Source organism: Elgaria multicarinata, chromosome 21, assembly GCF_023053635.1.
Source record: "Elgaria multicarinata webbii isolate HBS135686 ecotype San Diego chromosome 21, rElgMul1.1.pri, whole genome shotgun sequence".
NCBI lineage: Eukaryota > Metazoa > Chordata > Lepidosauria > Squamata > Anguidae > Elgaria > Elgaria multicarinata.
The window spans coordinates 2,951,154-2,966,339 of NC_086191.1; the positions used below are offsets into that span (position 1 = coordinate 2,951,154).

General features: G+C 50.9%; 1 protein-coding gene across 1 annotated transcript; it reads left to right on the top strand.

Annotated features, from left to right (window-relative positions):
- Positions 1-5,011: 5,011 nt before the first annotated feature.
- On the top strand, positions 5,012-14,533 carry NUDT17 (nudix hydrolase 17). Its single transcript, XM_063145786.1, has 8 exons — positions 5,012-5,109; positions 5,818-5,940; positions 6,979-7,162; positions 7,345-7,370; positions 8,445-8,537; positions 11,109-11,207; positions 12,430-12,569; positions 14,012-14,533. Exons 1-8 carry the CDS (start codon positions 5,035-5,037, stop codon positions 14,172-14,174), a joined length of 903 nt encoding a protein of 300 aa, XP_063001856.1. The 5' UTR covers positions 5,012-5,034; the 3' UTR covers positions 14,175-14,533.
- Positions 14,534-15,186: the final 653 nt, after the last annotated feature.

Genomic DNA, 15,186 nt, shown 5'->3' on the forward strand with positions numbered 1-15,186 from the left:
CTTGGTCTAGTGGGAGTCTTTACGGAAAGGAGTGTGTGTGTGTGTGTGTGTGTGTGTGTGAAGGGGTTGTCCTAAAATGCACGGCATCTTGTCCCACCTTCTTCCGAATCAGAACTCTTCACAAACCTGAGACTACTTTCTGACCCCCAATGGGTCATAGAGTAGTGAATATAGACTTGTCAGGATGTGCTGACACCGCTTCCTGTCGCGCTCTAGGGTGGCCCCACCATAAAATTGTTAAGTCCACAATGTGGGTCTCAAAAGAACCCATCTCAAAATACTAGAACCCCATGGGGTCATTCCCATGAAGCTGACGGGTGGGAGATTCAGGACAAATAAAAGGAAGGACTTCTTCACACAGCACAGAGTTAAACTATGGAACTCACTACCACAGGATGTAGCGATGGCCACCGATTTGGATGGCTTGAAAAGGGGGTGGATAAATTCCTGGAGAAGGAGGCTATCCATGGCTCCTAGCCCTGATGGTTGTGTGCTATCTCCAGTATCCGAGGCAGTAAGCCTGTGTGCACCAGTTGCTGGGGAACATGGGCGGGAGGGTGCTGTTGCACCATGTCCTGCTTGTTCATCCCTGGCCGATGGCTGGTCGGCCCCTGCGTGAACAGAGTGCTGGACTAGATGGACCCTTGGTCTGCTCCAGCCTCAGGGCTCCTCTTACGTTCTTATGTCTCTGTGTGTGTAACGCACGGACGGTTGTGCTCCCTGGAGCTCCAGAATGTTGTTGGACTCCCAGCTGTCATCCACCCCAGCCAGTGTAGAGAATGATCAGGAATGATGGTGGCTGTAGTCCAACAACCTCAGGTTGCGGGCCAACCCCCCTTACATGCTCTGTTTCAGCCTTCCCCGTGGGTAGGGCCAGGGGGAGTGGCCGGTTCCCCATCCCTGAGGTAGCTTGATGAAATGGCTGCCACTCGTGGCTGAAGGAAGTTCTTGTCTGTGCTCAGGTTTGAACTGGGAGCTTCCGAACGCATCCTACGCACTCTTCTTGCCGTGGCTCTAGCTTCTTTGGCTGGGAAGCCAAAACGTCACTCCAGAAGCCACCCTCTGACCCAGGCCCGGGATAAACTTGGTGCACGGAAATTACAGCTGCTTCCGGGGATGTTTCCAAAGAATGAAGTAGCCCCACTAGGGACAGGTGGATGGTTTCACTTGGGCGCGCTGGTTCTCTAAGGAAGGCCTGAAGATCTGGGAGCAGCGTTTAAGCGACAGCCAAAGATATTTTGGAAATGTCCTTGGCTGCAACATCTGAAGAATTCTGAGAGAAGCCCAAAAGGTTTTGGAGAGATGAGTGACATGTCTTGGGGAGGAAAGAGCTCCACCACCAGCACATCTCAGGCCCCCAGGTGTGCAGATGGAGCAATCCCGTGTTTAGCTCAAGATCACCTGCCAATATTGGTCTGGATTACCTGGGACAGGTGCACAGTTGAATCGTGGGAATCTGAGGGGTCCTGGGGCAAGATATCACTGGCCGATGCTTTGGGGGCCATTTGACCATGTGAGAAACTGTCCTGAGCCCCACCACGGGGTGGGGGTCCTGGCCACACACAAGAACAGGCTACACGTGGGGCTCAGTGATACTTTTCGGAATTGAAGATGGCAGGTGCTTTGCGCCCAAGCACAAAAACAAAGGGAAAGAAGAAGAAAAGGACTTCTGTCACTTCTGCCTGGTGAGCTGGAGCAGGTTTTAAAGAAGGCTGGGGAGGGGCCAAAGAAGAGCATAGAATCATAGAATCGCAGAGCTGGAAGGGCCCTCTGAGGCCATCAAGTCCAACCCCCTGCTCAGTGCAGGAATCCACCTTGAAGCATCCCTGATAGAGGGTTGTCCAGCTGCCTCTTGAAGGCCTCTAGTGTGGGAGAGCCCACAACCTCCCTAGGTCATGGGTTCCATTGTCGTGCTGCTCTAACCATTAGGATGTTTTTCCTGATGTCAAGTTTTTCCTGTAACTTGAGCCCATTATTCTGTGTCCTGTGCTCTGGGATGATTGAGAAGAGATCCTGGCCCTCCTCTGTGTGACAACCTTTGAAGTACTTGAAGAGTGCTCTCATGTCTCCCCTCAATCTCCTCTTCCAGGCTAAACGTGCCCATCTCTTTCAGTCTCTCCTCGTAGGGCTTTGTTTCCAGACCCCCTGATCATCCTGGTTGCCCTCCTCTGAACACGCTCCAGTAAACCAGCTTGGTGTGAGGGGCTACTGCCAAATAGGTGTCCGTTGGCACTGAAAAATAGGTCCGAATGAGCATAAAAACAGCATTCCAGTCAAGGAAGATTTTATGCTGAGATATGCATCAAAGACAGATCTCGGGCATTCGTTCAATGAGGCCCTTTGGTCAACTTAATGTGGGGTTTATTTGAGCACTTTGGGCCTGTTTCCTCCCTTGCCTTTGTTACTATTCCACTGTTTTCTTTAGAGAAACTTATCACAAGCCCATGTGCCTTATTTTAGAGACAGAATTCTTGTCCATGAAGGACTGCCCACTCCGAAACCCGGTAAGAGATAACCATCAGAAGCCAGGCCTTGAAATGTCTATTCTAAGCAGTTTACATACAAAAATTAAAAACGACAAAAACAAATACCGTATTTCTTCGATTCTAAGACGCCATCGATTGTGAGACACACACTAATTTCAGTACCACCAACAGGAAAAAAGCTTTGATTCTAAGAAATAATAAACGCACCCGCGATTCTAAGATGCACCCCGTTTTTAGAGATGTTTATATGGGGGGGGAAGTGCGTCTTAGAATCGAAGAAATACAGTATAGAGTTCAGTGTCCAAAACATTTCACTTTTCAACAAGCGTAAGCTCAAGAGGCACAATAAAAAGAACAGCAAAGTGGAGCATCGTATGTTTATATTCTTGTATTTTTGTCTACTATTTTTATTTTATTTTAAACTATTTTTATTCCATTTACTTTAGCTCATCTTTTTACTTGCATTTGATTTTTCAAACTATGTCAAATTGTGATGGCTTATCTCTTTTGGCAAAAAAGATTTCATTCATTCATGATCTTTATAAGCCACGGGAAATTAAAATCCTGCAGAAAGTAGTATGTTTTGGGGAGGCATTTATAACCTCCCACATTTTCTGCCTCCTAAACCGCAAAGGGACGTTCCCGGGTTTGGTGCTGCTACTAAAAAGGGCCACTTTCAATTATTATTATTATAATTTATTTATATAGCACCATCAATGTACATGGTTATACAGTGACAATTTGTTGGTCGCAGAATGGCCCAAAAGGCCTCCCTTGAAGATCTTTCAGGTCAACTGGGTGTATATAGGGGAATCATAGAATCATAGAATAGCAGAGTTGGAAGGGTCCTACAAGGCCATCTAGTCCAACCCCCTGCTCAATGCAGGAATCCACCCTAAAGCATCCCTGACAGAGGGTTGTCCTGCTAGTCTTCCCCACTAGGAGCAAGGTGTATATTTCTGATTAAATCATAGTAATCGTCGCTACATTTCCACTTATACATATAAATTAGCACATGCATATTTTATGCAAGCTTGTGTTTTGTCCTCTGGTGCGGTCCTCTGGTCCTCGTCGGAAAGGGACCCGTGGCTGTTTGATTCTTCTAAGGACTTCAGGGAGAAATCTAAGCGAGGGGTTTTTCTCTTCTGGTCAGGGAAGCCAATTTTCAACATCCCCACTGAGTTGTGACGATTGCTGGGTACTTTGAGCCAGGCACCATTTCTCAGCCTAGCCTACCTCACAGGGTTGTGGTGAGATAAAATGGAGGGGGGGCATTGGCCTCTCTCTCTCTTGGCCTGACCCACTGAGGGAAAATGGGGGGGGGGCGAGGAGGAACATGTACATGAACTTGGAGGAAAGAAAGGATGTCACCATCATCAAGAATTTATTTATTTATTACATTTTTATACCGCCCAATAGCCGAAGCTCTCTGGGCGGTTCACAAAAATTAAAACCACAATAAAATCGAACAACAGCAATTACATATTTCTGTCCCAACTTTCCTCCAAGAAGCCCAAAATGGCAGACTTTGGGCTTCTAGCCTATCTCACAGGGTTGTTGTGAAGGTTAAAATGGAGGAGGTGGGAGGCATTGCCCCGCCTCTCCCTCGTGGCCCGAGCCGCAGGGTTGTTGTCATTAAGGAGAAATGGGAAGGGGAAAAGAACATGTACATCACCTTGGAGGAAAAGTTGGATAATTATTATTATTAATTATTATTATTATTATTATTATTATTATTATTATTATTAATCTCGCTCGGCGGTTTTTCTAGCTGAACATGATGGTCTTTGCCAAGCCATGCTGTCTTTTACAGATTCAGGGATTTCCTGACAATTGAGCATGTTTTAATTATGACCGCTTTCTGGACGTTGGTGTGGACGTATTTTGCTAGGCCCATTATTATTACTATTGCTATTATTTAATACATTTCTATTCCGCCTTTTCTCCAAGGAGCCCGAGGCGACGTACACAATCCTCTCCATTTTATCCTCACGACACAACAACCCTGTGAGGTAGGCTAGGCTGAGAGTCAGTGACTGGCCCATAGTGAGCTTCATGAACAAGGGTGGGATTAGAACCCAGGTCTCCTGAGTCCCAGTTCAACACTCTAACCACTACACCACACTGCCTATAAATGTGTGGTTGACGATGATCGTCATCTAATTGATAATTAACACCCGAGTGTTTAATTAACAGCCACCAGGGGGCTCTTTGCCTATTTGGGGTTGCATGTAGTGTCTCCTCCAGAAGGAAGAGGGAGGCCGAATTCCATTTGCTCCTCTAGCTGCAACTTGAATGTTTCACTTCCTGCCTGAAACTGACAAGCAACCTGCAACAGGGAGACATGTGCAGAGCGGAGCAATAGTTTTGTGCTGCTGCTCCCCAGCCAGGCCATCTCTGGGTGCAACGCAGTGCTCAGGGGCAGACCCCCGCCCAGCATGGTCTCAGAGCCTTTCGAATGCGAATGAAAACTGATTTCCACCCACCCACCCACGCTGTCGACTTCCCCTTGACTTTGCTCTGGTGCTTGCAGCGAGATCAAGCACGGATGGAGACCCTCAGGAGGGTGCTGGTGTATCTCTCCAAAGAGAACAGCTACCCAAAGCAGGCCAGATTCCAGCAGGTAAGAGAACAAGGTGTGTATGTGTGTGTACAAAATACGGCAAATAGCTCCCCGTGTCTCCAGATGTGTCGGAGTCAGCTCACAGTGTCGCTCAGCCAGCCGTGGGAGATGTAATCAACCCATCCGGAGGGCAAGGTTCCTCCATTCTGTAAGAATTTTGAGGAAGGATATTAATAAGGCTGCAGACTGAGAGGGGGGTCTAATCCAAACCAGGACTTAGCCCCAGAATCTCTTCTGAGCACGAGGATTCTGGAGCATGCAACACAAATCCTCCAGGTGTGGGGGTTTAAAACTTGGGAGGAAATGACTCTTTTTACCCCCATGAATCAACCTACGCAAATATCTCAAAAGAAACATTTTTGCATCAATGCCCAGGTCTTAAACAATCAATCCGCTTTTTGCTCGGCTCACCACCAGTCACAGCTGCTTTCTCAGTTTCTCTGGCGTATGAAATTCCGCACCTCTTTCGTAGTCTTGAGGACTAGGAACCAGCTCTTGGAGAATAAAAGAAAGCGGAGCTTGTCAAGAAGCCAAGCGCTGTGTCTATATTCTAGCTGCCTCTCTATTCGTGCAGAATCACAACAGTGTCTGTAGACAGATCCTCAAACCTTGCAAGCGACCGGCTCTCGTTTGCGGGAAAGGGCTACCATCAGCTCTCTCTCTCTCTGTCTGTCTGTCTGTCTGTCTGTCTGTCTATCTATTCCCCAGAGCATTGTTGGTCACTTCTGTGCAACGCATGAAGACAGCTGCGTGGTGAATTGCGGCATGGATCAACACCGGTTCCTCATTTCTGACAGGGAGTTCCCTGGCTCAACCACAGTCCTCCTGCAGGTAGGTGGTGGGAAGGAAGGAAGGAAGGAAGGAAGGAAGGAAGGAAGGAAGGAAGGAAGGAAGGAAGGAAGGAAAAACCTTTGCAGCCAGACAGCTGCCTCTTGAAGGCCTCTAGTGTGGGAGAGCCCACCACCTCCCTAGGTAACTGATCCCATTGTCGTACTGCTCTAACAGTCAGGAAATTTTTCCTGATGCCCAGCTGGAATCTGGCTTCCTTTAACTTGAGCCCATTATTCCGTGTCCTGCACATTGGGAGGATCGAGAAGAGATCCTGGCCCTCCTCTGTGGGACAACCTTTTAAGTCTTTGGAGAGTGCTCTCATGTCTCCCCTCAATCTTCTCTTCTCCAGGCTAAACATACCCAGTTCTTTCAGTCTCTCTTCATAGGGCTTTGTTTCTAGACCCCTGATCATCCTGGTTGCCCTCCTCTGAACACGCTCCAGCTTGTCTGCGTCCTTCTTGAATTGTGGAGCCCAGAACTGGACGCAATACTCTAGATGAGGCCTAACCAGGGCCGAATAGAGAGGAACCAGTACCTCACGTGATTTGGAAGCTATACTTTTATTAATGCAGCCCAAAATAGCATTTGCCTTTCTTGCAGCCATATCGCACTGTTGGCTCATATTCAGCTTGTGATCTACAACAATTCCAAGATCCTTCTCGTTTGTAGTATTGCTGAGCCAAGTGTCCCCCATCTTGTAACTGTGCATTTGGTTTCTATTCCCTAAATGTAGAACTTGGCATTTATCCCTATTAAATTTCATTCTGTTGTTTTCAGCCCAGCACTCCAGCCTATCAAGGTCACTTTGAAGTTTGTTTCTGTCTTCCAGGGTATTAGCTATCCCCCCCAATTTTGTGTCATCTGCAAATTTGATCAGCGTTCCCTGCACCTCCTCTTCCAAATCATTCATAAAAATGTTGAAGAGCACTGGGCCCAGGACTGAGCCCTGCGGCACCCCACTCGTTGCCTCTCCCCAGTTTGAGAAGGTTCCATTGATAAGTAATCTTTGAGTTCTTCCTTCCGTTCGCTCCTTCACAGAGGCCTTCCTTCTGCCCCATCAAGCACTTGAGCACTGCACAAGCCGTCTCCCTCTCCGCAGAGACCCGCGATCGCGGCGTGGACGTGGGCGTGGCCGTCCTCTTGCAGTCTGCTGGCCGGAAGGTTTTGCTGACACGACGGTCCATGAATATGACCATCTTCCCCAATGTTTGGGTCCCTCCAGGTGAGACCCAGACGCTGCCGTGCGTTGTGCATAACAGGGAGAAACCTTCATGGAAGGACTTCTCAGAAACCACAGAGATGGAGCAGAGGTTGAGAAAGCCATCTGGTTCAATCTCCAAAGGCAGGAAAGCTGCCGCCTAATTTAGCAACAAGGGAAACTTGAAGGTTTCTCTTCTTTTTCAGGTGGTCACGTCGAACCGGATGAGCAGGTAATAAACCAGTTTGCCCCGCTGGGCGCTGAAAAGGCGGAGAGTACAGACACCCCAAGGGTGGGCATCAGACTGGGGAAAACTGGTGAGAATACAGATCTGCCTGTAGCTGGAGATTATTCTTGAGCTCTGTTTTTATTTTAAAACGGGGACAAGCCCCGGGATGCTGAAATCGTGGGACACTGGAGAATTTTGGGAGGGCCTGAAGGTGATCTGTGACCAAGGGTATCTGCCCCATTGCCCTTTGTCGGTGATTAATCCCTAAAATCCGGCACCCAGATCTTATTAGGACATAAGAACATCAGAAGAGCCCTGTTGGATCAGACCAAGGGTCCATCTAATCCAGCACTCTGTTCACATGGTGGCTGAACAGCTGTCAGCCAGGGACCCACAAGCAGGACATGGTGCAACAGCACCCTCCCACCCATGTTCCCCAGCAACTGGTGCACACAGGCTCACTGCCTTGAATACTGAAGATAACACATAACCATCAGGGCTAGTAGCCCTGGATAACCTTTGCCTCCAGGAATTCATCCAACCCCCTTTTAAAGCCATCCAAATGGGTGGCCATCACTACATCTTGTGGCAGTGAGTTCCATAGTTTAACTCTGCGCTGTGTGAAGAAGTCCTTCCTTTTATTTGTCCTGGATCTCCCACCAATCAGCTTCATGGAATGACCCCATTGGGTTTGAGTATTTTGAGAGAGGGAGAAAAATGTCTCCCTGTCCACATTCTGCATTTTGTCCCCCTTTATCAGGTCTCCCCTTAGTCTCCTTTTTTCCAAGCTAAACAATCCCAACTGATGTTACCTTCACTCATGGGGGAGAAGTTCCAGCCCCTGGAGCATGTTAGTGGCCCTTTTCTGCGCTTTTCCCAGCTCCTTGACCTGGAGGCCTAACCTTAAATATATGGGGTCTGGGTGATGGGAGACTCTCTGCCCATGTCCAGAGGGACTCTTCTTCAGCTCCGAGCATGTGTTCTGGCCTTTCGCGTACGTTCTTAGGTTCAGCCCCAGCTCCCACCTGGACGTGTTTCTGGTTCTGCTCCAACTTGTGTTTCTTTTCCGGTCCGTAGTTGCTGGATGCGGGACTGAGGGAACTGCGTGAGGAGACGGGCTTGGGGCTGCCGGATGGGGCCTTCTCCTGGCACACGCTGGCCCTGTGGGAGGTGAGGCATCTGGGCATTGCCAAAGGGCCTCGGCAGGTGTCGTGGCTGGAAAAACACGCTTGGACCGGGGAGATGGGGCGGGAGTCCCATTTGAGGCCAAACCACACAAGACTGTTATGGGATTCCCCAAAACTAGCACCAAGGATCACTTCCTGAACAACCTCCCAGCAAATGTTTCAGCAAATAGTACCGCTGGTGTGTGTGTGTGTGGGGGGGCAGGGTAAAAATCCCCTCCTCTCCTTCGCATTCCCAATTTGGATCGAAGCCATTGTGGTCGCTTTTGCTAAAGAAAGGCCCGTGGCCACTTCTGAGTGGAAAACGCTTTGCACCTGACATGCTCACAAGCTGTTTGACCCATAGTAAACCATCACAGAATCATAGAACAGTAGAGATGGAAGGGGCCTCTAAGGCCATCCAGTCCACCCCCCCTGCTCAATGCAGGATTCCCCCTTCAAGCATCCCTGACAGATGGTTGCCCAGCTGCCTCATGAAGTTGGGTCAGAGGGTTGTTGCTTTTTCCGAAGGAAATGATGTTTCAAATACATTTTCTTCTCACGGTGGATCCGCGCGGACTTGTTTTCGAAGGGTCACAATGGCAACATGGGGGCTCTGTGCTCTGGGGTGGGGGAAGGGGTGGGAGTCCACGCACTTGCATTCGGAGGTCCGTGCGCCCCAAGATCCATGCAGGATGAGATGGTCCCCCAAAGCCCTTTAGAGAGTTAATTTCTAGGGACCCTGAGGAGTGATATTCAAATCCCGAAGAATGCTGGTATGTGTATATGTGTGTATATCACACCATGACACTTTTTAAAAAGACCCCTGCAACTCCTCCCCCACCCCACGAAAGGCACAGGGACCGTGGATTTACCCGTGACCAGAAAACAGAGACTGAAAACAGGGTTCGGACAACACAATAACCAACGGTGGGTTAAACAGTCAACGGTTGGTTATTGTATCGGGACCTTTTCACACCATGGTTGATTATTCGGTCCAAATAATGAACGCAACATGGGTTATTGTGTCGAGCACTGTTGACAATTTCGTCGCACACAGTTGTTTATTTTTGGTGACCACAGAGTCCCCTGGCAAGAGCGACCAAAGCGGTGGAGGCCGCTCTAATCCAGCCAGCAGAACGCACAATGGCTGATGGGATACCAGCGGGAGGACTGAGGGGGGGGGGGGCGGGTGAATGTGTCAATCAAACACACTGTTGACTAATAGTCACCCCGACACTGGCCTGAATCCACACCACGGTTGGTTATTATCATAGAATCATAGAATAGCAGAGTTGGAAGGGGCCTACAAGGCCATCAAGTCCAACCCCTTGCTCAATGCAGGAATCCACCTTAAAGCATCCCTGTCCAACTGCCCCTTGAAGGCCTCTAGTGTGGGAGAGCCCACAACTTCCCTAGGTCACTGGCTCCATTGTCGTACCGCTCTAACAGTCAGGAAGTTTTTCCTGATGTCCAGCCGGAATTTGGCTTCCTTTAACTTGAGCCCGTTATTCCGTGTCCTGCACTCTGGGAGGATCGAGAAGAGATCCTGGCCCTCGTCTGTGTGACAACCTTTCAAGTATTTGAAGAGTGCTATCATGTCTCCCCTCAATCTTCTCTTCTCCAGGCTAAACATGCCCAGTTCTTTCAGTCTCTCCTCCTAGGGCTTTGTTTCCAGACCCCTGATCATCCTGGTTGCCCTCCTCTGAACACGCTCCAGCTTGTCTGCGTCCTTCTTGAATTGTGGAGCCCAGAACTGGACGCAATACTCTAGATGAGGCCTAACCAGGGCCGAATAGGGAGGAACCAGGACCCCTTTGAGAATCAACCCTGGAGTTGACTATTAACCCACCATTGACGATTGGGTTGTCTGAACGCAGCCGCTTGTTTGAAAGGGAGAGCAGGTGCAGAATGCATATGATTCTATGATCTAGCCATGGAGATTGGGGGGCGGGGAGGGTTAGGGTGGCCATATGGAAAGGAGGACTGGGCTCCTGTATTTTTAACAGTTTGCATAAAAAAGGGAATTTCTGCAGGTGTTATTTGTATGCATGCAGCACCTGGTGAAATTCCCTTTTCATTACAACTGTTAAAGCTGCAGGAGCTAAGCTTGGGTGTTTTCTTCTCCCCCTCCACTGACGTGCACTAACGGAAATGGGAAGCAGGGCTCCTGCAGCTTTCACTGTTGGGATGAAGAGGGACTTTCACCAGGTTCTGCATGCCTACCAAGGACACCTGCTGAAATGCCCTTTTCTATGCAGCTGTTAAAGATACAGGAGCCCTGTCCTCTTTTCCATATGGTCACCCTGAAATGGGTGCTAGAGGCCTTCGTGTGTGACGAAATAGTCAACAGTGCCCGACACAATAACCAACTAGAGGCCTTCAAGGGGCAGCTGGACAGCCATCTGTCAGGGATGCCTGAAGGTGGATTCCTGCATTGAGCAGGGGGTTGGACTCAATGGCCTTAGAGGCCCCTTCCAACTCTACAATTCTATGATTCTATTGGGGTGTGGGAGGGCAGGAACGGCGCGGGAAACACTTTAGCCCTGACGCCGCCTTCTCCCGCCCACGCCTGCAGTCTGTGTATCCTCCGATGCTGAGCCGTGGTTTACCGAAACGCCACCACGTCGTCGTCTACCTCCTGTTGCGTTCGCATGAGAGTCAGCAGCAGCTGCAGGTGAGAGGAACGAAGCCTTCGGATTGGGTTGGGCTGGGTGTCATGGGGCATCCTGGCGAGGACCGGGGGTCAACGGTCGGCATGGTCGGGCAGCTGCCGAGGGCCCCCACCCCAGCAGGGGCCAAATGACAAGAAGTTGTTCCTCCTCTTCCTCATTGCAACCTGCTCGCCCACCTGCCACTTGCTCCGGAGCAGCGGACGCTGCGGCCTGCTTGCTCCCTGTCTCATTGGCTGTCAAGCTAGGAAGTGGCGGCCATGATGAGGAAGAGGAGCCAGGGCATCGGGGGCCCATGGTGGTGGGCAGGCGTGCTCACTAAGGGAGGGGCCCCGCCCAAAGGCCCTGAAAACCTTGGAGCAGGCATTAACAGGGGTTTCTTGCTGGCGTCTCCCCTGTGGGGCCTGTGGGCACAAATCCCCGTCTCCTGGCACATGTCTTGGCACCCGCCAAGCGTCCTGCCCCTCCTGATTTTTGTTTTATTTTTCAAGATTTCTTACTTTAAAAATATATTAAAAACCGGGAGGCTGGCCTGCTGCAGAAATGAAACCAGCGGGTGTCCAGCCGCCCACCCCTGGCAGGCTAGAGCAAACTGTCCGGGAGCGAAGATCTCAGAAATGAGGGTTGAGCGCGCCGCGGCAGCCATTTTGTGAGAGCGCCCGTGACACTCAGCGTTCCGAATGTTGTCCCCCAACCCCGAAAAGTTCCTGCTGCTTAGGCGTTTCCTTCTCTCCCTCCACTGAGATGGGAAGCAGCTGGTTCTGATTTGAAACAATCCAAACTCTGGTTGTTTCCGTCAGCGCCGGAGAGCCCTGTGGTGCTCCAGATGTTGTTGGACTCAAACACCCATCAGCCCCAGCCAGCAAGAGCTGTAAACGGCTAGCCCCCAAACCTGCTCTAAACTCTAGTTTGTGGACAAGCCAGGACCAGGAACCATGGTTTGACGGCACTACAGCTGAAACAAGCCACCGTTCCCTGAGTTCCGATGTAACAGGAAGCTGTGGCTTGGTTAGAAGCAGAGGCTTTGAATCTTCTTGCCTCGCATGCGAAAGAGGAGGGGAGGGAGACGTTCTGTGCAGCTACTCCAGAGAAAATTAAGGCTCCCAAGACGATCCGAAGCTTTCTGGAGCAGGAGAAAATAGGGGGGCAGCCCCGTGTCCGGGCATATTTTGGGGAGAGAAGGGGCTGTTTTGCTTCGGTTGCGGCTTGACCTGTGTCACCTTTCAGGTGAGGCTTAAGCCAGACGAAGCGGAAGTGAGCGCGTACACCTGGCTGGAACCGCCCGTCCTGGCAGCGATTGCAGCGACAGAGGACGGCGCTGCAGGAGGAGCCCGGCGGGTCGCTGGTGGGCTTCCGGCGACCATCAGGTACGAGGATGATTGCAGGGATCTAGGGAGCGCAAACTGCACCCCCCCTCCCTCCGCACCTAGTTGATCGGAGCGGTCTAGCAAACTTGTGGGGTGGAGTGAGCGAATCCAAAGTCTCGCAAAGTTCTGCTTTGCTTTAACGAAGGGTTTCCCCGAACACTCGCTAGCGGAGGCCATCCTTGCAGAATTAATTCCAATTGGAGGCACTCTTACATCCGGACAGGTTTATTTTTAGGACGTGGACGTGGCCAAGAGTGATCTGCTCTCTACGGAGCAGAGAACCGTCGCGGGGAATCAACCCTGGTTTGGTGCCACCCCCTTCTCTCTCTTGCCTCCTCTCACACTGGAGTGGACTTCTTGGTCCTCGGCGAACCAGTCCCAACTCAGCAAACGGATGGCTAGCAGCCCCATGGAGTGCCGAAAGGCAGCATTTGAAGATCCGCAGCTCCGCTTTCCCCAACCTGGTGCCCTCCAGATGTGCTGGACGTCGACTCCTGTGATGGTGGGAGTTGAAATGCAACACTTCTGGAAGGTGTTGGGTTGGGGAAAGCAGACGTAGCTTTGTTCCCAATCTCCAAACTGTGATTGCTTGGTCAGGTGCTCCGGACATATAATTTGCTAGTGGTCTCTCTGTCTTCTCCCACATAAGAACATTAGAAGAGCCCTGCTGGATCAGACCGAGGGTCCATCTAGTCCAGGGGCCGACCAGCTGTCGACCAGGGACCAGCAAAGCAGGACACAGTGCAACAGCACCCTCCTGCCCATGTTCCCCAGCAACTGGTGCACACAGGCTTACTGCTTCTGATACAGGAGGTTCCATATAGCCATCAGGACTAGTAGCCCTTGATAGCCGCCTCCTCCAGGAATTGATCCAACCCCCTTTTCAAGCCATCCAAATGGGTGGCCATCACTACATCTTGTGGTAGTGAGTTCCAGAGTTCAACTCTGCACCGTGTGAAGAAGTCCTTCCTTTGATCTGTCGAATCTCCCACCTATCAGCTTCATGGGATATGACCCCATTGGGGTTCTAGTATTATGAGAAAGGGAGAAAAATTGTCTCCCTCTCCACGCCAGGCATCATTTTGTACACCTCCCATGGTGGCTGGCCCACCATCACCCATCACTCTTTGGTGTATCAAATGTTTAAATCTGCCATGCAATGGATCAAACGAGTCTGCGTAACTCCATCTTCCAAATATTGAGTCAAGGTGGGTCTCAGGTGCAGCAGCACCACCGCACCATTGCCTGAGTTAATAAACGTTTAGGAAGTGGGTTCTCCAAGGGCATGTTCCAGCTAAAGGTGGCGGTTCAGCCATGGGCATACCTTGGCTGCAGTAGGGAAGGTCAGGCATCGTGGGTGTGGGTGGAGAAGGCAGGGGGCAGACCCCCCTCCCATGACATATGTAGGGCTAACCTGGCACCTTCTTTTGCCACCTGAGCAGCGTCACCGAACTAGACAACGGCTCAGCCAAGAACGTGGCGATTCCCGCGGCCACCTTCCTCAACACCGCTCCAGCTCAAGGGGAGGACGTGGAACGGGTCAGCACGGGGACGAAATTCGCCCTTCGCCTCTGGCTCGAGGCCTTGGCGGCCCAAACCACGTGAGCAAATCGGCCCACGGAGCATTAAGGAACGTGGGAATGTCTGCCACATGATGCGTTGGGCCACGCTGGTCCTTTCCCCCCTTCTCTCCCAGTTGCTCTCCCCCACCCCCTCTTCGTGTCGTGTCTTTTAGATTGAGGCGCAGAGACTTTGTAAGCCCTTCTGGGAGCCTTTTAAACTTCTGCAAATAAATAAAGGGCACGTCAGGAGAAAGGTCCGAAGATGAGCCTCGATGGATTGGAACGAAGATCCCGCTAATCCGACCTTCCTGAACCATGGGCCCACCAAATGTGTTGGACTACAACGCCCAACATTCCCCAGCCATGATAGATGGGGGTGATGGGAGCTGTTGTCAAACACACCTGCCGGATAAAAGCTGATGCAATCCAGCATTCGGTTTCTTGTTGTCAATCAGACGCTTGGGCGGAGCCTGTCGGAGGGGGCCAAACACCCTTTGCCGGTACAGGGAATCTGCTGCTCAAGTAGGCCCTGCAACAAAATGTTGCAGCGTATACCCATGCCCTAGAAGTGCTTTCGGTTCAGGGCTCTAGCGAGTTGGAAAAGGAGCCTTTGAATGACGTTCAGATCAGGATGGCGGTGAGCAGGCAGAGGAAGAGAACACTGTTATTATTAGTAGTCTCCCGCCTTTTGTCAGATGTTGGGCATCAAGGCAGCTTTACAAAATTAAAACATACACACTTTTCGACTGGCTTCCGGAGGTTCTACCCAGAGATGCCCTCAACCAGACTAAGGCAGCTTTCCCCAACCTCTGGATGTGTTGGGACTACCGTGGGTCTAAACGGACGCTCTCCCGGCCTGCTCAACCCCTGGTTCTCTTAACCTCCCTGTTTTGTAAGCACGGAAGCTCTGAGGCCCTTGTGAGGCCTCTACACCCGTCAGCTTGATCCCGTGGCGTTCCCACTCCGCTGCTGCCCAGATGGCAGCTCAACCTCATTTCGGTCTTGCAAAGCCCAGCCCTTCCAGGGGAGGTGTTCCAACGCAGGCCCTGTAAGCA

What these genes read in the sequence shown, in the direction of transcription:
- NUDT17 (XM_063145786.1), top strand. Translation starts at nt 5,035, where the DNA reads ATGGAGACCCTCAGGAGGGTGCTGGTGTATCTCTCCAAAGAGAACAGC. An exon ending in AGCAGGCCAGATTCCAGCAG is followed by an intron (nt 5,110 to 5,817) that starts GTAAGAGAACAA and finishes TCTATTCCCCAG; the next exon opens with AGCATTGTTGGTCACTTCTG. An exon ending in ACACGCTGGCCCTGTGGGAG is followed by an intron (nt 8,538 to 11,108) that starts GTGAGGCATCTG and finishes CCACGCCTGCAG; the next exon opens with TCTGTGTATCCTCCGATGCT.